Source organism: Adelges cooleyi, unplaced genomic scaffold (genome assembly GCF_023614345.1).
Source record: "Adelges cooleyi isolate 19-005CV unplaced genomic scaffold, UGA_ACOO_1.1 ACOO_flye_CR_arks_rails_tigmint_CR_PRNA_574, whole genome shotgun sequence".
Taxonomy (NCBI): domain Eukaryota; kingdom Metazoa; phylum Arthropoda; class Insecta; order Hemiptera; family Adelgidae; genus Adelges; species Adelges cooleyi.
The window spans coordinates 4,098,662-4,119,819 of NW_026096268.1; the positions used below are offsets into that span (position 1 = coordinate 4,098,662).

Genomic DNA, 21,158 nt, shown 5'->3' on the forward strand with positions numbered 1-21,158 from the left:
TGTAAATATTTACTTTATATATTTATTGATTATAAGTACATCTTTAAACAAGCAATTCTTTGAAAATTACAACAGAATTAATAATATGCTAATATATTATAGTTTAAAGAAGGAATAATTATTATTTATTATATATATTTATGTTATATATATATATATATATATAACATAATATGTCAATTAGACTGTGACTGAGACAAATATTTTTTTACTTAACCCTTCCCCCCTCAACTCATATAAGAGATACATAAAATTTCAGATCCTAAGCTAAAAGCATAGTTAGTTTAATTATCACGTGTAAAATACGTATACCCAATTCTCGTGATTTAAAAGTTCGGGATTTAAATTTTTTTTATCTACGTGATTATTTTGAGATGATAGTATAAAAGTGTCCTAATAAAAGTTTATAGCACTGCTACTGTATTAAAATTGCATGAGGTCTTATCGGTCATGTATTAAAGTGACACACCTGACGGTTTCATACGTCAGGAATAGTTTTCAAAATGTTTCGAGAGAATAAGCAACTACAAACATATATTTTTTAATCGGTAAAATGGACAAGTTAACTATTGTTGAAGAAAAATCGTTGATAAGTAGTTCAAAATGTTTTTAATATTTCGACAAATTTTTTTACGATAAGTATTTTATTATTTGACACATAATACACATTTTTCAGTAAAACGTTCATTTTGGTGCACGAAAAAATGACAAAAAAAGGTATAAGTTTTTAACATAAGTGTAAACAATTTTTTTCACTAGAAACATACATAACGTTCAACAAAATAAAGTATTAAGAATTTAAAAAAAAAAATTGTTTAGTTAATTTAAGCTTAATTGAAAATTAACCTTTTAATTACGAATTTTTGTTAATTACGTAATTAATTTTTAACTTAGGATTTTGAAACTCAAACAGTTATACTCAACGCGAAAAATACTACAATTTAGATGTGCTAATGAGGATTTTTGACCAAAAATGTTATAATTTAAGTCATTTTTGGGTTTTTTGAAAATTTTTAGTCAATTTACTTAAAACGCGTTGAGCGACCAGTAAAAATTTTTTTTTTTATCTCAAATTTTCATCAAGTCTCTTTTTTGATGTATAGAACAAATTTAAATGTTAGCCCATTAACATTTCGAAGATCGATTTTTTTTGCGCCACCCTACTACCTACTAAACAATTTTTTTGTTTTTTCAAATTGCATTCCTAATACTATGTATAGTTGTCAAAATATGTATTGACAAATTATTTTAAAATAGAATTTTAGCTTTATTAATGCCATTAATGTGTACGTGACATTGATAATTTTCGTTTATTAAAATTCTTTTCTTAAGGTTTAATTGGCATCAATTAGCTTAAGAGCTCCGAATACGATATTAGAGCATGAAACATTTTCATTGAAAATAAATTAACAATAATATCCATTCTAAAGTAATTTGCCATCATTATTTTAGCGTATATTCTGTTTTTGAATATTAATATATTACTTAGTTATTATACTAAAAATAGAATAGTACTTTATATTTTATAGATAAATGTATATAATAAAACCTTCCTAAGGTAAACCAGATAATTTAAAAGCAAGGTTTAATTTAACACAAGTATTTTTTAATTTCACTATTTCCTCGGTAATAATAGAAATCTAATATACTTGACTTCTATAGTACATGTATCTTTGACAACAATTAATTAGACATACTACATTGACATTAAACCCACCTTTACAGTGTTAAAATAACCCAGTTTCAAAGAACCCACTAGATACAATAATTTGTTATGTATAGCAAATTGCTGATCGAACATATCAGTCCAGTAGATGACCTATGACAGCGGGTATACAGATTAAAAAAAAATTAAATCCCATCGTTGTAATATTTTGAGCTTCTATATACTATAGAAACTGGGACTATATGAAGTACTAAATGAATACTATAGAAACTGGGTTTCAAACGAATTAAACACTTTTAACATATAATATTGGTATTATTTTTATATCATTGGGTTTAGATAACTTTTCTAGGGAATAGTTAAGTACCCAATCGAAACTATAAGCCAATAATTTAATTACTTAGTTATTTAGAACGTATTTACGCATTATACATTAAAAAAAAAAAAAAAGAGCAGACTGAAGATTAAAAAAATATTCTAGCGCCTCTTAATTAATACCTACTAAATTATATTATATAAACACTTATCAAATTATTTACTTACATTTACTTTAAAACACGTGTATATCAATAAACACAATTAAATAAGTAATCATTTTCCGTTATTTTATCTAATGTGAAGAATTAGATACTTATTTAGACCATCTGTTATTTAAGACAGTTGTATAAAAGTAATAAATAGACAATAACTTATTATTATTCGAATAAAATGTATAGTAAAAATGTGTAGTGATCACAAAAGTTTCATTAATGTATGAACCTAGTACCAACATAATATATTGATTTTAAACAATTGCAAGTTATGGAGCCATTCTATTCTGAAACAAATTTAGTAAGTAATTTTACATAAAATGTTAACTATTTACATAATTGTTTTGTCAAATATTACCTATCTTTTGCTTCTTACTAAATTGCACTTTCGGTTTCCCTTAATTATTTGGTTTTTGATTGTAGTTTTATTTATATATGAAATGTATTGAGTGTAAATTTTGTTACTTATAAAAGATAAGTCATTTTTTAGGGTGGTTACTCGATTTTGAAGAGAGTAATTTTTTTATTTTGGCCTTGAATAAATTACTTTTAGCGTACGATTTCTCATCTAAAGACTTTGTGTTATAAATAAATAATAATAAATACTAATCAATTATTATTAATTATTACTAATAAATCGGCCGGATGTTAAAAGACAACCATGGTTAAACCAAAATACTTTCTCAGTTCGCCATTTAATCAGCGAACGAATATATTTAATCAAGCGTGTGTAAGTGTATAAATAAAATAATATTTGAATTTTATTTTAGAAATTTCCACGATCCATTTGGTTTATAACTGGGACTGAACTATGCGAACGGTACAACTATTTTGGACTACGAAGTAAGACTTTCGTCATTTCATGTTTAGACTGAATACAGTAAATTCTCAATATTATTACGATATTTTGGATTATTTTTCAATACTTAAAAATTCTCTACTTGGAATCTTATGATTCTTAATAAAACTTGATGACTAAACAAATATGAATAAAAAATGTATTTAAAAATAATTATTTCACCGGCATTAAGGACCTAATAAAAATTGTTGAAAATTCTCCCACCTTCGCTTTGTTGACTTTTAGGTACACTAGGTACTGGAACAGGAGATTAAACGTTAATTATAGTTACCAACCAACATCAAATCACTAATTATCGGAAATTTATTGTAGTTATTAATGAAAATTGAACTTGCAGATGACTCACACTTCTATTTTTTAAAAGCTGTTTTAGTTCTATACTTGACAACAATTTTGAACTATAGTGGCGATTCCTCGACAGTTATATATCACAGTTTCATAGTTCTTACATTTATAATGCCGTTTTTTGGTGCCACTTTATCTGATTCGTACTGGGGAAAATTCAAGTACGTAATTTAATTACTATTCAAATAATAATTATATCTACAGTACACAATGCATTATAGCTAATCATGCAATAATTAGCATTAATGCATTTTTAGAAATAAAAAAAAATTATATAATAATGCTACTATAAAAAATGTACAAGTATTTTATGAAATCATGCAATATAATATAACCTTATCATTGAAAAATCGTTTTTATTGATTAATAAAAAACATTTTCTATTTTGTTGGAATCCTAGGACAATTTTAAGATTTTCAATAGTTTATATCGTAGGAAACACAATACTTACAGCAGCATCATTAGCATCTATGTTTAGCCTAGACTTCCAAAGGTAAGAATAAAAATAAATTGTAACCCAAAGATGATACATTTTAAAAATATTAAACTAAAGTTTTTAACGAATGTTCTTTTGTATGATATGAATTTCTAAGCATAAGATGTTTCTTTATTCATTATAATTAAGTATTAACATATCTAAACGTATAGAACATAGAGCATGTTTCTATAAATAATGAAATTTTTGTAATTTTTCGTTAAAGATGGATCGCTATTATGGGATTGATATTGGTAGCTTCTGGAACAGGTGGCATAAAACCATGCATGTTTACATTTGGAGGAGATCAATTTATAATGCCAGAACAACAAAACCAATTTTTGATTTATACTAAAATGTATTTATCTGCAGTTCAAATCGGCGGATTGGTCGCATCATTTCTAAGCCCCGAGTTTAGGAAAAATGTACATTGTTTTGGTAGAAATTCCTGTTATCCATTAGCGTTTGGAGTTCCGTCTGTACTTATGCTTATAGCTCTAAGTAACTAGACAATCAGTCATAGAAACCTTTAAAAAAAAAAAACAATCCAAAGCTATAATGTTGGTAATTTTGTATTTATTTTTATACCGTGTTGTATTATACTTATACAAAGTCTTTGGATTGGGTTTTATAAAGAGATTTCTACTACTTTTTGTAATACATTTCAAATTTTATAGTGATATTTCTACTCGGAAGTAATAAGTATAAAAAAAGGAAGCCAGATTTCGGAGGTGTACAAAAAACATTCGCATGCATTTTCGTAAATATATTTTCGTAGATGTTTATAATATTATGTCAGTTAACTGCCAGAACAATTATACTTTCTAACAAAGTTATTATTTTATCTTTCAGTATGCCTTACGTAAAACAATTACGAAGACTTCTTTAAAAAACACTCATTGGTTAGATCACGCGAAGAGCAAATATAGCGAAGCTCAAATATCAGATACCAAAAAAGTCACTAAAATACTCTTGATATATATAACGTATCCTATGTTTTGGGCTCTTTATGAACTACAAGTACAGATATTTTGAGTAACATTTGTTTATAGAATAATGTACATATGGGTCAAAACGTCAAATACGAACGAACGTTTGGAGTGACCCCCTCGGATTTTTTTAAAATCTGCATGTCTGTTAAGATGAAAAGAATGTTCTCGACATTTTGTTTCGATTATTTTGGCGACGGTCGTGTAAAAGGTATTTTGAGTTTTTATCTTGACCTCTTTTTTTATCGTTATTTTATAGTGTTTTCAGCTACCAAAAAAATTGTTAAAAAACAATTTCTTATTTCAGCTTTCTGAAAAAAATATTGATTTAATTTTTCGAGTAACCGTAAGTCATAAAATTGAGTTAATAAATTAAAAAGTTGGTTTGTTCGTGTTGTCCAAAATTTAAGAATTTTTCTGATATTTTTTTTCAGAAATCTGAGATAATTTTACATAAAAGGAGTACATTTCAAATTGAGTTCTCCATAAAAACGCCCAAAAAAACAAAAAAGAGGTAAAATTTTATTAAAAAGTCGAAAAAACGGAAAAAACTACTACAGTAATCAAAATAGTTGAAATAATTGTGTGTAAAATTAAGATGATTTTCCGTATTTAGCGTTTCGGCCCATATATATTAGTACTATTGAACACCTTTGTTAAATTATTACAAACAACATTAACAAAAACAATATTAAAAAATTATTAAAACTTGAATGGAGTATTATATCTGTTAATTCTTTAGGGATCTCGTTGGGTTTTGCAAGCAACTCTCATGGATGGGCGAATAAATGGAATAAATAATTGGGAAATCAAACCTGATCAAATGCATACTATTGTTCCGCTCTGCTCCGCTGTACTTTATCTAACTTATGACCATGTCCTTAATCCAGCAATGAAAAAAATCGGTATCGAACAGCCATTGTTAAAAATCGTGATCAGCTACTTCTCCGCTGCTTTGGCCTTCATGTTTGCTGCGTACATTCAGTTTAAAATATTTGTAATAGATTTGAAAATTGTATTCACGTACAAAAATAATACGATACTGACGAATTCTAATTTTATAAGGGTGAAAGCACAGTGATATCTGCTGGCGAAGGACGTGTTATTATTTATAACGGATTCGACTGCAATGTCCGTATAAACTCTCCGTCACAACACAATACTTTAGAACCACTTGATATGATCGAATTTCAATATGAAGGTATTTCGAATGAAATGTATGAAAACTTCAAGCTGAATTTAGATTCCTCGTGCGGGACCCTCGTAGACGATATTGAAACTTATGTAACAATTAAAGAAGGCAAAGTAAGATAATTAATCTAGGGTCTTCAACCCTAATCCTACTCAACCTAACTCCATGTATATTATTACAACATCCAATCACTTCTTATGCGACCTGCCTTCCTTAAAATAGGCCGATAGAAGAATAAGTATGTCTTAACCTCTACACACTAACCCTATAGGTATTCGTTTTATTATTAAAAGTTCTTTTTTACAATACGCCTGAAGTGTTAACCATTTTCATCTATTTAGTTATTTCGCAATATTTTCTGATATTGGTGACACTTGCTAACTTTAGTTATTCATAATTCTATACAGTCTAGTCATTCAATACAACCACCTTAACGTCAGGTATATTCTATGCATATTTCTAACATCACTCTCATTTGATGTCCAACACTCACTCCATTCATCATTGTTTTTGCCATGCTACATTTTTACTTCAATTTTTTTTACCGCGTATCTTCTTTATTACATGACACCACTATTAACTTTTAATCTCATCTAATTATACTATATTCAACTTGCTACTTTCTTCAATTCCTCTATAGTTATAGATAGAAATGGAACCTTTATTCTTTCGCATAATAAATTCCAAATACAGAATCGGTGAATACTAGTTGCCTCCATCCCTAGATAGCCGTCAATATTATGTACTAGTGCCTCCGAAATACTATCCAAATTGCCTATCGTGTTCTTTATTTCTTATCATAACATTTTGGATCAAATAGTACTAGATGCCTCCTGTGCCAGGTATTTTTCATTCGAGTTGTCTCCCAAGGTTATCCGAGTTTCCTCCCAACGATCCATTTTTATGCCAGGTAAACAGTACTTCATAATTATATTTATTTTGTATCGGTGCTTACCTTCCAAAAAGCTTTGCATGTTTTTGCTGTTTGAGCCCCATCGTTGTACATCTTTAACAGTTGTTTTTGAAATAAACCCCATAAGGAGCATCGCCATGACCTCTTGCATTTTATTCTATTTTCAGTCAATTTCATACCACTTTACTCGATTAGAAAACAAAGCGATATTACGCCGAGCTAGCCAACAAGATAATTTGTTTAAATCCAAAAGTGGGAAACCTAGTCTCCGGTAAGTATATTTTATATTATTTACACAAATAACAGTTTATTTTTAAACATTCTTATACAATCTGAATGATTTTTGTTCAGAATTTTTGTCGATGGAGACATGGCCAAAACCGAATTGTTTGTATTAACTAACACGAAGGAATATATTTCATATAGGTATAACATCTCTTCCGCATCATTGACAAATTTTAAGCAAGTACTCCACGGAAAGTATGTCGGCATGATGGATTCTGGTTTTTAATGAAATTCAACTGACTAATCTATGCTTACAGATATGATTTAATTCATAACGGAGTAGTCATACAAGCCGATTTAAATTTCATACCAACGACATTTTATACACTTTTAATTCATACTAACAACCAACGAATGGTATCGATAAAAATATTAATTTATTTAAAGAGCTATTATTGTGACATTCTATGAATTAATGTACAGGATTCAAAATTATTTGCAACCGACGTGGGAAACTATATGCATATACTATGGCAGACTCCTCAATTCATATGTATTCTTATTGGCGAAGTGATATTTTTAAAGACGAGTGCCGAATTCTCTTTTCTAGAGGTAACATCTACATTCTACTCACTTACTTCGTTGTTACTAACATAATTTTTCTAAAATCATATTTTTTTAGGCTCCACCTAATTTAGTAACATTTGTATCTGCGTGTTCTTTGATAACAAATTCCGTTGGCAATCTTTTAATCGTTTTTATATCAACGTTATCACTGGAAAATCTAGTAAACTTATCTTTAAATATTATAGTTATTAATTTATTTATAAGCGATGGCTATTTTTAAAGAGAAAGAAGTAATTTTTATTTTTTAATTGATGGTAGAAAAAACATTCTGCTTGTTATTTAACGACCATTACCAAGCCACTCTGATCTAACCTATTTTTTGCAGGTACATGAATATATATTGTATTCTTGTATGATGATCGTTAATATGGCAGTGTTGATTTACTTGAGTTCTAATTACGTGTACAGCACATAGCCGACAACATAATGAAGTAACAATAAACTCGAAGACGCAATCGAGTCAAAGCAAGAAACAGTTATTATTGTTATACTACCAATTTGTTATTTACAAGAATTAGTGATCCTTTGCAAAAATGTGTGTAAATTATAGATGTGGGTGGATGTAAGGGTAATGCAAATTGTGATTGTTCTAACTGCAGTACCAAATTAGGATCTGGATTTCATAACTAGCGAACAGCCCTCCCTACCCGAGTAACCATAAATTCATAATTTCAGCTTAGTTAATTTATATTATCATTCTTCAATCGTCATTTAACATAATTTATGGATATCGAATTTGTTATCCAAAATGTGTTTTTTTTTTTATAATCTCACCTCAAGTTACTTTTTCTTTGGTTGTCTGTGTCAGTTTGACTTATTTAGTTTTAATAAAAGTAAATCTATTTTATCTTTGATGCGATAGCAGAGAAGGTATTGGTTTAATAATGATGTGTTTTTTTTTGTGTCTGAAGACCCGATAACTTATTTCCCTGTAAACCAAATCACTTGGCTGAAAGCGTATTCGGTTGGTACTTTGGTAGGTCAAAAGTTGAATAAATCAGTTCCTTCACCCCCAAAACCTAAAAAACCCGAAAAAATATGTGACTGGTTTTTCAACCTTAAACTTTGATATGATACTATAACTTAGCGAAAACCAATCAAATTAAGTCGACATTTGTATAGAATATTTATTTAATAACATGTATCTATCCACAAATTGCCCTAAAACTCATTTTTAACGATATCCCCGCCCATGGAGAGTAGGAAATTGTTGCAATATCAGGATTTAAGAGATAAAATGTAGTTTGGAGATAATTAGTCAACATTCTTTTTATAATTAACAAACCCTAAAAGTGACTAAAATGTGGATTTTGAAGACTATTATGGGTTTACAAACTTAAAATTTAGTATATGAAATATAAATACAAAATAAGTATACCAAATAAAAAACAACATTGAACATTTAAAAAAAAAATGTAAATTACCCTTCCTCCAGCTCTCATCCCTAAAGTAAGTGAAAAAACGGGTAGCTGATGTCAAATTTGAAATCAATGGCCCCAATAATTTCACTAATTTTGAAGCCTGATAGACTAAAATCTAGACTATAAACTTCAACGCGATAACAACCTTTAATTAGTTTATAATTTATATACCTTATAAAATCTATAAGCAATTTACAAAATTCTTACATAAACATAATATTCATATCATATTATGTATTTAAAAAAAAATTATTGTATGCCATTAAAACTGGTTCATTATTAGTTTTGTTGTTATGGATATTTAATAAGTATAACTTAGGTGAGTACATGTTTATTTACAAACTCAAAATTATTAATCCAAAATAAATATTACTTAAACAAAATTGTGAAAATATTTTAGGAATTTTTAAATAATTACAAATAAGCATAACAAATTTTAATAGTGTTTTAAAAAAAATTGGAAATCAGTCATGTCACAAAATCAAAGAGATACAGGTAAAAAATTGTTTGTAACAATGTTAATCATAAATGATAAACAATTCATATAAAATCTGAAATTAACTAATTATTAGGTACCCACACTTTAATGTTTTTTCACATATATTGAAAAATTAATCTTTGGTCATACGTATTGCTAGTATTTTAAGTAACTTAATTAAAATTATGTGTAACTGTTTTATTTAAAAACGGTACAGAGGTGTACAAACATGTATAGGATAATACATAAGTGTTATTTAACAGAAAACGAAAATGAATTACTGAAATCAAAGTATTCAATAATGCAATATGAGTGGCAACGTCAACAAGAACTAATTGGACAAATGCTTGTCCAGACAAAAGAACTCCGATCGCAAATTAAACGACAGACTGAGTTTTGTACATTAGTCGGATCCACTATAGGTTACTTTTTGTGGAAGGCTACTCAAAAGCCGGATATAGTTCATATGATTTTGCGGGAGGTAATTTTTTTTTACTATTAATACTACGGAAATGTTGTGAACATATTTTTCTTGAAATCATCTTCTAATACCATTTCTACCGTGACGGATATTTAAATATATATATATTGTAGTATAACCTATGTACCTCCTCTCCTCTCCTCTCCTCTCCTATGTCTCTCCTTTAACGAGATTGCAGTTTGAAAAATAATACGTTTATTATGGTTTTATAACAATTGTCATTTTTTATGGGTAATTAATCATTCTAACTGTAGGATAAATGTGCGAGGTTGACCCAAATGATAGTGCACGTTTTGAAGTCGTTTAATGAAACTTATCGAGTAATTCCAACTGCAGACACAAATGAAGTACGATTCGTGCTTAGCGTCATTGGACTGGTAGCCAATTTGTCGACAACGGATGCGGGCAGAGAGATGTTTTCAAACACTGAAAACGGTAATAAAGTGGTGAAACTTATTATATGTATCTTGTCTCGCATACCATCTCCGTCTGGGAACCATTTGAAAAAGTAAGACAATCATGCATAATTATTAAACTTTTTTATGGGTATTATCAGTGCCGAAGTCAGAGAGAGAACACTAGGGGCGCGGCCCCTGACCTAACCGAATTTGTTTTTTAATAATATTCGTGAGCGGGCACAAAACAGTCGACTGAAATATATACTAAAAAATTATAGTGTATCCAACAAGTTTCTGGCGACGGCACTGAGTACTGTCCAAGCAATTAGGTATTTTTGTTTTCAATAGATACTTTATATTATGGATTAAACGGTAAGAAAAGGCTTACAATACTTATAATATCATATATTAATAACTAAATTATTATTATATATTATAATAATACTTACACAATTTATTATAAATAAATTTCCCGCGTGCCTCATTTGTAGGGTCTCGTATGCAGCGCTATACAGTATAAGCATTCATCCAAACGCTTCGTCGTTGATGGAAAATATCAATCTAATTCGCACGCTAAATGAAGAAATCACAACTACTGCCGATAAAGAAGATGTACCCGATTTGCGACTGTTCGCACTTAAACTACTCAAATCACTTACTCGTAACGTTGACACTATATCAATGTACAACATACTTGAAAATAACGTAAGCTTTATAAGTTGAAACATTTCTTCCAAAATAATAATCAAGTCAAGTAGTTAATAAAACATAACGAATGCCGAGCTATTGATATATTAATATGTTACTTACAGCCTCCATACCCGGGAAAATGTGTATAGGCCGGCCCATGGCGCTACACTATTTCATAAAGAGCCCTCGTAGATGTACACGTGTTTTTTATTTCTTTGATGTACTATGTATACAATATTATTGAATTAATATTTAATTTTTTAAATAAGTATTGGATTATAGAAATATTTCACAACACTGCTTATTGCCCAACTACTATAAAAACAGTATGCTTTATTTTAAGTGACCTTGACCCAGCAGCTATTAAAAGGTTATGTACTAGTTAAGGCAATATCTTAGCTACACGCGGATGAGCTGAGCAACCTGGAATACGGTTAAAGTGTTATTTTCCACTTTTTTAAAGTTTTTTCTTAATAAAAGACTAAAGATTTTTGAGAAAATTGTATATGTAATAGTTCCATTCTAGATCAACCTTCGATCTAATTTTCAGACCTAAATCCCTAAAACTCCTTCTAGAGGAAAGGGTTTATTATATTTTTTTTGATTTGTCAATGTTTATTGATAGCACTGTGTTTAAAGAATATTCTATACAAATTTGGAACTAATTCGACTATTTCTTAAAAAATTATAGAGCGTTGTAATATTAAGTTGAAAAATATGTAAAAAAAAAATTTCTCGTTTTTGATGGGGAGGGGTGACTATTTAAAATTGTTGGCCCTGTAATTTATAAAGTACCTTTTAGGTACGATTTATAATCTATAGATTACTATAATCTATAATATTCTTGCTACACGAAGAAATCGGTTCAAAGGTTAAAAATATATCGTGGGTCCCGACACAAAAAAAAATTAAATAAAAACACATCATTGTAAATACAATACCTTCTCAGCTCCGCATTGAAGCTAAAATAATAAAGATGTCAAACTATTTAATGTTATCACAAAGTATGTTGAGTAATAAAAATTATTACTTCACGTAAAACAACTAAACCGACCCTTGTCCAACAGCTCATAGTGTAGTGCCACAAATACCTCCTCCGATCCACAATTTGCACTATTTCGCCGGCCAATGGGGAAATTTTCCGGTCTTCTGATCTACCAATCCGCCCATGTTACCTGCACATAATAAATACAAAGTCTCAAATTCGCATCAATTTTAATTTTCAGATAACTCTATCAGAAATATTCAATTTGACAGCAGCTGTGGACTCTGAAACAGTAAATACGGCTCGAGAGTTATTAGATAATTTAAGGAAAGTTAAAGCACAGTACGAAACGAAAACTAATGTATAAAAATTAATACAATATAAGATATTAAATATTAATAGATGAAATTATATTACATACAAGTTTTTTTATCAAATGTTTGTAATTGATTGACGTTAAAAACTGTTTAATATTATATTGGTTATTATAATTATTCATTATATAATTATAGTATAGTAATATTATTATCAAATCAAAACAATGACCAGGACCAGATTTAGTGATATTGGTCCTCGTGGGGAATAAGGGAATTTACAAAATTAAGGTCTAAGGCTAATCCAATAATGACTATGTATAGCTCTAATATTTCCCGTTAAAATTTGGGTTTGAAAAAAAAATTGCTGTTAATACTTAAAAATAATCAAATTTGTTGGACAATTGTTTCGATTTTAGAAAGGAAGGAATAGGTACTTTTCAAAGTTTGGCAGTAAAAAGTAATTTCTGGATGTAAATTCTGATTGATGATGTCATGTAAATAGTTATTAGACACCAATACCTACACTATTCGAAAACACCGAAAAAGGTTAGATTGATTATAAAGTATGGGCAAATTTTAAATTACAGATAAATCTATCAATCTATCTTCCATAGAAAAGTAATGTAAAAATCAATAATTTGAAATTTAAAAATCTAAGCTCAAAATATACATAAAATACCTACGATAATTTTGATAAAGATGAAATAAACTTTAACCGTTTTAACATTTAATAAGAATTTAACTTATGACAGCTGATGACCATAATTTTTAAATTTTCTTGAATTTTAGATTACTGGCCACCGGCTAAAATACCGATATTGATCAAACACAATGCTCTTTCGTGTTATCATCTAGTGATAATAATTGTTGTCAATATTTAACACATAGGCAACAATAGGTATACTACTGGTCATACACCGACACACTAAATTGAAATTATTATAAAAGTTCGTTTATGATTGGTGTTGTTTAATGCCACCTATACCATCATTGATTTGTTAGTCAATTGTTAATACTTCGCAATGTGTTAGTGTTCATATGACTACTATATTATTTTCTACAATTTAAATCATGCAGTAGTTCAATCTCGCATCACTCACGTGCCTTGCATTTGAGATTAGACTATACCAGTCTGGGAATGGACATTGATCCGATAATAATATCAACAAGTTTAGAAGCTCTAATCGGTAAGTCCTACTTAATATTTGCCATATTGTGTCGGATTTTTGTTATTAATTTCGTTGAAAATCGCTCACGGCGCAATGCATGAAAAATTTGTATAAAATATTAACAAAATTGGTCGCCATATGTTCCAGAGCTTTGGGACTGCCACTAGTTATTGACTCGGTGTACCAGTGTCCCGAAGATAATTTTAGGGTCTCCTACAAGGATTAACGGCAATTTCAAGCCAAAATGTACACTATATTATGTTATAACTACAGCAAAAGTTGATTAAAATTTTTGACAGTGTGATAGTCAGATAGCTTAAATGATGTTAACCAACGTTGTAATTATAACAAATAGTGTACATTTTGGCTTAAAAACGTTTTCAATCCCTGATCTCTTATATCACGGTGTCTAAATGTATGAAAATTGTTTTCAGAACACCAGTACACCAAGTCAAAACTTGGCGACAGTCCCGGTTTTCCAAGGTATATGGCAACCCTAGTGATTTACACATATGTATTCACAAATGTGTAAAAAAAATAAAATAATAATATGTATAAGGAGAAGGAGTGGGTAAGGCGGCAGTGTGTTTGCGCTTGGTGTCGCCGGTTCAACACTCAGTCACAGGCGCTCCGTTTGCCGGCTTTAACCCATAACTGATTTAGTCTCATTTATTCTTAATAATTTAATTAATGTCTTCTTTATACATTTTGTTTGGTAATGTTTATTGTAAAATTATGTTTTTTTCTTTTTATTGATACCATTTATAATTTATATTCTGTAATTTATTTATTTGTATGCTACACTCTTGCCTTCGGGGCGTTAAATATTTTAATATAATTTTTACTATTGATATATTATACATATTATGTATATGCTTTATCTATAATGATTATTGTACAATTTTAAAATGTAACAGTAGTTAAGATTTCAGATAAATTAAACTAAAACATTATAAAAAAAAAAAAAGGGAGATAAAGAGTCTAAATAAGAGAATTTTATGTAAACATTTAAGCCAACTTAAATGCGCAAAATAAATGTTTTGTCAAACTAATTCAATAAATATATATAATTACATTTAACCCCTGCATGATACGAATGTACCTAACACTTACACAGCAAAAGGTAAAATAATATTTGTATATTTTTAGTGTATATTTAATTTCTTTTATAAATTGTAAGTTTTTATTTTTTATGTTCAGAATAAAATTTTATCTTGAACATGTTTACGAACTATCAATTTTATTTTATTTTATCATATATAAAAAAAAATATTGTTTTACAATATTGTTTAATTTAAAAAAAAAACACATTACTATACATTTTTATTGTTTTCTTTTGTTAACTGGAGTTTTTAATAAAATTGACTATGACATTTCTTTAAAATTATAGTTTACTTTATTTTATAAGTGTATGTGACTAGTATTATAAATAAATAAAAAACAATGTTCTATTAACTAATTTTTAAATATATGTATTTCGTTACACAGCTAACCTTCTTACAAAAAGTTTACTAATCTTACATGCAAATGTACAAAGATTTCAGTAATATGGAAACCTTGTATTCAATATCATTTGTTCAACTGGGTAAAACTTAACAAATGTAAATAAATTGCTTCACTAATATTTAAGTTGGAGGTGTCTAATATTAAATAAATACATTACAGCTAAAACTGTATCATTCACCTTAAATATTTCCTTACCTCACTCTTCATGTGACTATGTCAGAAGAGGAACATCATTATCAAATTTTAAATTTTAAAAATAATAATAAAGTTGAGAAAACAGAACTTTATCTGTCCTTTATTTAAGTGAAATCAAAACTAATTGAGTTCTAAAATTACAATATTTAATTAAAATCATTATTTATTTACTTAGACACTTCAATTAATTGTATTTATTCATTATTAATGATTCTTAGGTACATGTTTTACAAGTTTTATTTTATATACATTTTTAAATATTATTTGTTTTAGTTCCCACTCTTGTATACAATTGCTACTTAAAAAAATGTCTATGATGGATGCTACTGAAAAGAAAAAGAAAACAACTACCCTGGTCAAAGACAAAAAAAGGTTCTATAAAAAGACTATTGCCGCATTAAAAGAAGCATTTGAACCAAATAAAAGGATAAAGAGAATAACATTTGAAAGAGTAAAAAACCATGGGAAGAAAACTTAGTCAGAACAAGAAAAAAATGATTAAACACCTAGGGTAAATTTTTGAGACCTAGTCTATGAACGCTTATTCACAATAGATTTTAAATAAATCTTAAGCTCAAATTATTGAATTTGAAGCTAAGGGAATTACAGAGAAAATAAATGATAACTGTTATGAAAAATTAGAACATTCTGATGACAAAAGAAATTTTAACAATTTTAAATAATCTGAAAATTCCAAAGACAAGCAAAGTAGCGCTGTTATATTAGAAGATGAAAAAAAAAACATGATTTGATAGCTGCTGTTGTAAGCGTCTTCGGTCATGTAGACACTGAAAAAACTAAAATATTAGATGACCTAACCTTAGTATGACAAATTTGCAGGATGGCAAGACTAGGTGAGATGACACACCAAATAAGAGTTACGAATGTATGACTGCAATCAAAGAACAAAAGGCTGTTAGTTGTTGTGCAAAAACAAGTTTTTAATACCTGGTTGGGTAGGCTGGACAGGGTTTAAACACTGCGTTATTCTAAAAACCCAGATCCTAAATCGTATGTGTTGTAAATATTCAATCACAATTTTAAAGAAAGAGACTTATTAGTGAGCAAAATTTCTAGACAGTCTATTAGCGCAAAAAAAGACCATTTTAGGGATAATTTACTCAAAACAGATTGGCAGCTCATGGTTCAACTTGAGAAGATGTTTAAAAGTTTTAGTATATTTTAATTATTATAGTTTATAATGTTGTGATATTTATATTTAAAAAATATATTAAATGTTTTTTTACTTGTTTCAAATTGGAAATTGTTCGCTTGTTCATTTTTTTTTTTTTTTAACATTCAAAAATAAATATTTTTATACGAACATAAGTGTAATTTATTGAATAATTTATAAGTACTTAAACAAAATCTGCATTTTTTTTTTTTTTTTTTTTATATTTATATCTAAATAAGAACGAGCAACAAGAAATAGTAATGAAAGATTGGACAGCCCTGCTATGATGGCGTTCAGTGGATTTGTACAAAGAGATCCAGTATGCGTACCTGTTGCAGCTAAGTTTATTCTAGCCAAAATTCATTCAATGCAAGAATGGGAAGCGTTGCAAGCTCTTCATGTATAAGTTAATTTTAAAAATAAAAACGATATATATATATATATCTGATCTGTTTTCTTGTTCTAGTTATTGGACATATGTATGCAAACTGGTAGTACCACTTTTCAAGCCGAAGTCGGGAAGTTTAAATTTCTCAACGAGCTTATACGTTTAGTATCACCTAAGTATACTGGTATTCATACTCCTGAATTGATAAAAAATAAAATAGTTGAGCTCCTTAGTAAATGGGCGTCTCAATTTCCTAAAGAAGTAAAAATACAAGATGCATTTGATATGTTAAAGAAACAAGGTGTCGTCAAGGTAATTAATACAATAGAAATGTCCGAGTTAAAATGAACAGTATTTAGTACATGTATAACATGTTTAATTTGCTTTTACTATAGGATTTAGTGTGTGTAAAATTGCCAACCGTGTCTAACACGAAAGCAGATTCTAATAAAATGACTGTAATGAATGAAGAGAAATCATTGTTATTGCAAAAATTACTAAAAAGCAAAAACCCTAATGACCTTAAGGCTGCTAATGAATTAATTAAATCTATGGTTTATGAGGTTTGTTCGAAATAAATAGACACCTAATTTTTTTTTTTATAATTCATTTTGATTTTGTTTTACAGGAAGAGCAAAAAAGTAAAAAGTTAAGTAATATGATGATTGATATTGAAATAGCTTCAAACAATGTAAAATTGTTATCAGAAATGCTTAAGTCCTATCAATTGGAATCTAGCTCATCCTACGATTTAGAACTCATTAACGAACTACATAATACAATAAAACAATGGGAACCAAAAGTTCAATCTATGTTATCCCTTGAAATTCCTGAAAATGAAAACATTGTCAGTATGTAGATAAATTTGACTAATTATTTTAGAAACATTAATAGGCTTGATTATTACGTAATACACGTGTGTTATCAATACAGTATTTAGTAAAAACAGCATTATAAAATATAAATTAAAATGTTTTATTATATTTGTTTGAAAAGTTGTATGCTGCCCTTTTGTCACTCTGCTAAACAGGAAAAATAACTGAAATTTTGTAGTTTATCTTTTTGAAAACATTTTTGTTTATATTATTTTACAGTATCATAATTTTCATAATTAATGAAAATTTAACTCTTAGCGTTTTTCAGGACTCTATAAACTTTTGAAACTTGATGAAGGATTGAATATAGTATTATTTTAAACTATAGTAACCTAAAAAAAAAAAAGTTATCCAAAACTGGTCAACATATTTTCCAGCAAATTATTCTTATTTTATAATTGTATTATATATATACATTGTCATTTAAATATTAAAAACTGTGATAGAGTTCTGGAAAAAATAAAAAAGATAAAAATTTGAATATTGACTAATAATGTAAATGACACAAACTAAAAATTATATTTAACTAATTTAAAAAAAAAAAAAAAAGAGTGTCGTTATTAGTTACCTTAAACTAATAATCCTGTACATTTTTTACCATCTTTACTTAGCAGCTGTGATTATGTATATAGCAAAAAGTTTTGACTACTGGCATCACAAAACATCGTTTTTTTTTATAAAAAGTTTTTAATTTTCTTTAAAATGCATATATTTTTATGTGTTTTGCATAGACTTGTTTGTTGAATCTTAATAAAAAAAAATGTTTTTCTACTTATAGAAAATATAATCCAATTAAATTACGAAATAAAAGAAATTTTTAAAGCGTACAGTGATATTGTGGAAAACCCAATGAATAACAAATCAAATGACCAAAAAAATATTGAACATTTATTGGATCTCAACATGCTATCCATTTCGTCAGGTATAATATTACTTTAAATCATTTTAAATATCTCAAATATGTTATTATTAAATTCACAAAGTATGATTATTTTTAGAAAACAAAGACTTATTAAGCAACTCAAATGATATGGATAACACAAATTGCACAATGTCTAAGAAAACTGAATTAGATGATTTTTTTCAAATTCATAATCCAGTCACGACCTTTAATTCTGTATCTGATGGTATGACTACTATGATTGATTTAAATGATAATATTTCTGCTTAATTTTATCATTATTTTTTTTTTTATGTACTAAATAAATAGCTATAAATAAATCAAGCACAATTTCAAAATCCCACCACAATGACTCCAAAGATGCTTTAAGTCTTAACTTATTTGAAGAACTTAACAATCTTGGTAGAGATATGCTTAACAAATTAAATGATGACATTAAAACTGAAATGTATGTATTTTACTAATTTAGCTAGTAATATTTTATTTACTTTATTATTACATTTGAGTATGTAACATAATCATTTGTACGACTCTTAATGTTTTACAGCACCTCAGATATACCTTATTGTGAAAACAACAACTCTGTGAGTAGCAATGACTCAAATGATGAACCACTTTTGGATGCCGACGAAGAATTGATGACTGAAAAAATAATAAATGATGAACTTCAACTAAAACCCCTTGGTGACTTGACTATTAAACTTGAAGAAATAATTCCTTGTAAGTGTTTTATTATCTCTGTTATTTAATTTCAATAACATACATAACCTCCATGACCGGTTCCAGGTGCTGAACCAGTTGTTATAAATGTATTCAACAAAAATGAAATTACCACAGATCTACATTTAGCAGCAAACAAACCCAGAGATGATATTACTGTTTTTGTTGCAACTACAAAAAGCAGGAATAAACAACCAATAATTAATTTTTTATTTCAGCCAATTATTCCTGAAGTACTACACTCATATAAACAATTAGTTTATAAATATTAATTTTTTTTATTTTATTGCAGAATTGTAGATTACGTGTTTTACCACCATCAAGGACTAATTTGTCGACTTACAATGCATTTTTACCTCAAGAATCAATTATCCAAATAATATTAGTAGCTACACGTAATAAGGTACATTATATTTATATGATTTACTTTTAATTTATTTTTTTTAACGTTTCTGTATGACTTTATTTTAGGAATATTTACCTATGAAGTTTGTAATAAGTTATACAATAGATAATGAAATGTTTACTGAATTTGGTGAAATTGAGCAACTCCGTGTTTACCAGTAATCAAAAATAATAACAGCATTCAAATATTTATTGAAAACTAAATCTTTAATTATGGATTTATTCCTTTTAAATAGTTATGCCAAAACATGTCACAAAGTTGTTACTACTATAAGTTTTAAAAAAAAACTATTTTATATAAAATATGTATAAATTGACTTAAATAGATTTCAATAATGTCTTAATGTGATGCGCAAAGCAAAAAGTGATCCCTTGCCCACATTTTTTAAACTTTAGCTTGTGATACTTTATAAAGCTTAATTGATTTTTGAACAATTTGAGTTTTGGTACATCTTAGTAGCTAAAAAAATTACTAAGTTATTGCAATATAAAGTTTGACCCTTTTTCTTAGATCGAATAATACTAATTTCTGCTATTATTTGACACAATTTGATGTTTTAATCTATATTCCAATCCCAAAGACTTCAAGGTATGATTATTGTTACTTCGTAAGAAATGTTTACATTCTACTTTAATCAATGTTTTTCTCAAAATCAACTTTGCTGACGAGTGGTCCCTTTTTGCTATCTGCATCACATATTATATAAGTATAATGTTTTTTAGAGAAAAAAAATTCTTGTCTTGCAAGTTAAAAAATTAAAAGATAAACATATATTTTAATTTTTATAAGATATTTTTAAACAAACGTTATTTTTTGTATAGCTATAAAAAATGTTTATTGTGATAATAATTTTCAAAATTAGCAATTAATATTTTAATTTTCAAAATCGATAAATAATATTTAATTTTTAATCAATATTTTAGTGTTAAAGCTATTTTTTTAGAAACTATAAAATTTGTGAAACTGAAAAAACCAAATATTTTAAAATAAACTGTAATTAATGTTCCTAATTATTTTGATTGCCATGTTAATAAAATTGGAACTTAACTGTTTTTTTTTTTTTAAGTTCTATAATATGTAATTTGTCTTATTTTATTCTAGTATACACAACATATGCTACCATATTATTTTAATTATTTATTATTTAGTGTCCTAATATTTTTAAAGTTGTTTTTTTAAGACAAAAAATCATTGTATATTATTTTTATTAATGATTATACTGACTTTGTATAC

The 21,158-nt window shown here is 27.7% G+C and overlaps 3 protein-coding genes across 10 annotated transcripts; all 3 read left to right on the forward strand.

Moving 5' to 3' along the window:
* The first annotated feature begins 197 nt into the window (after positions 1-197).
* On the forward strand, positions 198-8,266 carry LOC126843114 (peptide transporter family 1-like). 3 transcript variants are annotated; one of them, XM_050580451.1, is made up of 16 exons: positions 198-717; positions 2,383-2,497; positions 2,967-3,039; positions 3,393-3,561; positions 3,801-3,893; positions 4,102-4,376; positions 4,553-4,635; positions 4,728-4,895; positions 5,607-5,861; positions 5,930-6,169; positions 7,137-7,240; positions 7,321-7,449; positions 7,512-7,611; positions 7,678-7,806; positions 7,877-7,981; positions 8,147-8,266. In XM_050580451.1, exons 2-16 carry the CDS (start codon positions 2,468-2,470, stop codon positions 8,234-8,236), a joined length of 2,043 nt encoding a protein of 680 aa, XP_050436408.1. In that variant the 5' UTR covers positions 198-717; positions 2,383-2,467; the 3' UTR covers positions 8,237-8,266. The 3 variants fall into 3 exon arrangements, with proteins under 3 accessions (XP_050436408.1, XP_050436409.1, XP_050436410.1); XM_050580452.1 differs by having other exon boundaries at positions 3,420-3,561; XM_050580453.1 differs by lacking the exons at positions 198-717; positions 2,383-2,497 and having other exon boundaries at positions 2,906-3,039; positions 3,420-3,561.
* LOC126843042 (uncharacterized) lies at positions 8,260-12,641 on the forward strand. Its single transcript, XM_050580342.1, has 6 exons — positions 8,260-8,356; positions 9,984-10,201; positions 10,456-10,709; positions 10,948-10,971; positions 11,091-11,304; positions 12,516-12,641. Exons 2-6 carry the CDS (start codon positions 10,022-10,024, stop codon positions 12,639-12,641), a joined length of 798 nt encoding a protein of 265 aa, XP_050436299.1. The 5' UTR covers positions 8,260-8,356; positions 9,984-10,021.
* An 843-nt stretch (positions 12,642-13,484) lies between these two features.
* On the forward strand, positions 13,485-20,799 carry LOC126843356 (ADP-ribosylation factor-binding protein GGA1). Of its 6 annotated transcripts, none has more exons than XM_050580812.1 (14): positions 13,485-13,778; positions 14,195-14,243; positions 15,735-15,972; positions 16,875-17,035; positions 17,102-17,335; positions 17,419-17,586; positions 17,652-17,874; positions 18,677-18,820; positions 18,897-19,025; positions 19,109-19,247; positions 19,347-19,519; positions 19,586-19,752; positions 19,812-19,922; positions 19,991-20,797. In XM_050580812.1, exons 4-14 carry the CDS (start codon positions 16,919-16,921, stop codon positions 20,084-20,086), a joined length of 1,701 nt encoding a protein of 566 aa, XP_050436769.1. In that variant the 5' UTR covers positions 13,485-13,778; positions 14,195-14,243; positions 15,735-15,972; positions 16,875-16,918; the 3' UTR covers positions 20,087-20,797. The 6 variants fall into 6 exon arrangements, with proteins under 6 accessions (XP_050436769.1, XP_050436767.1, XP_050436766.1 ...); XM_050580811.1 differs by lacking the exon at positions 14,195-14,243 and adding an exon at positions 15,249-15,361 and having other exon boundaries at positions 13,760-13,778; XM_050580810.1 differs by lacking the exon at positions 14,195-14,243.
* The last annotated feature ends 359 nt before the right edge of the window (positions 20,800-21,158 follow it).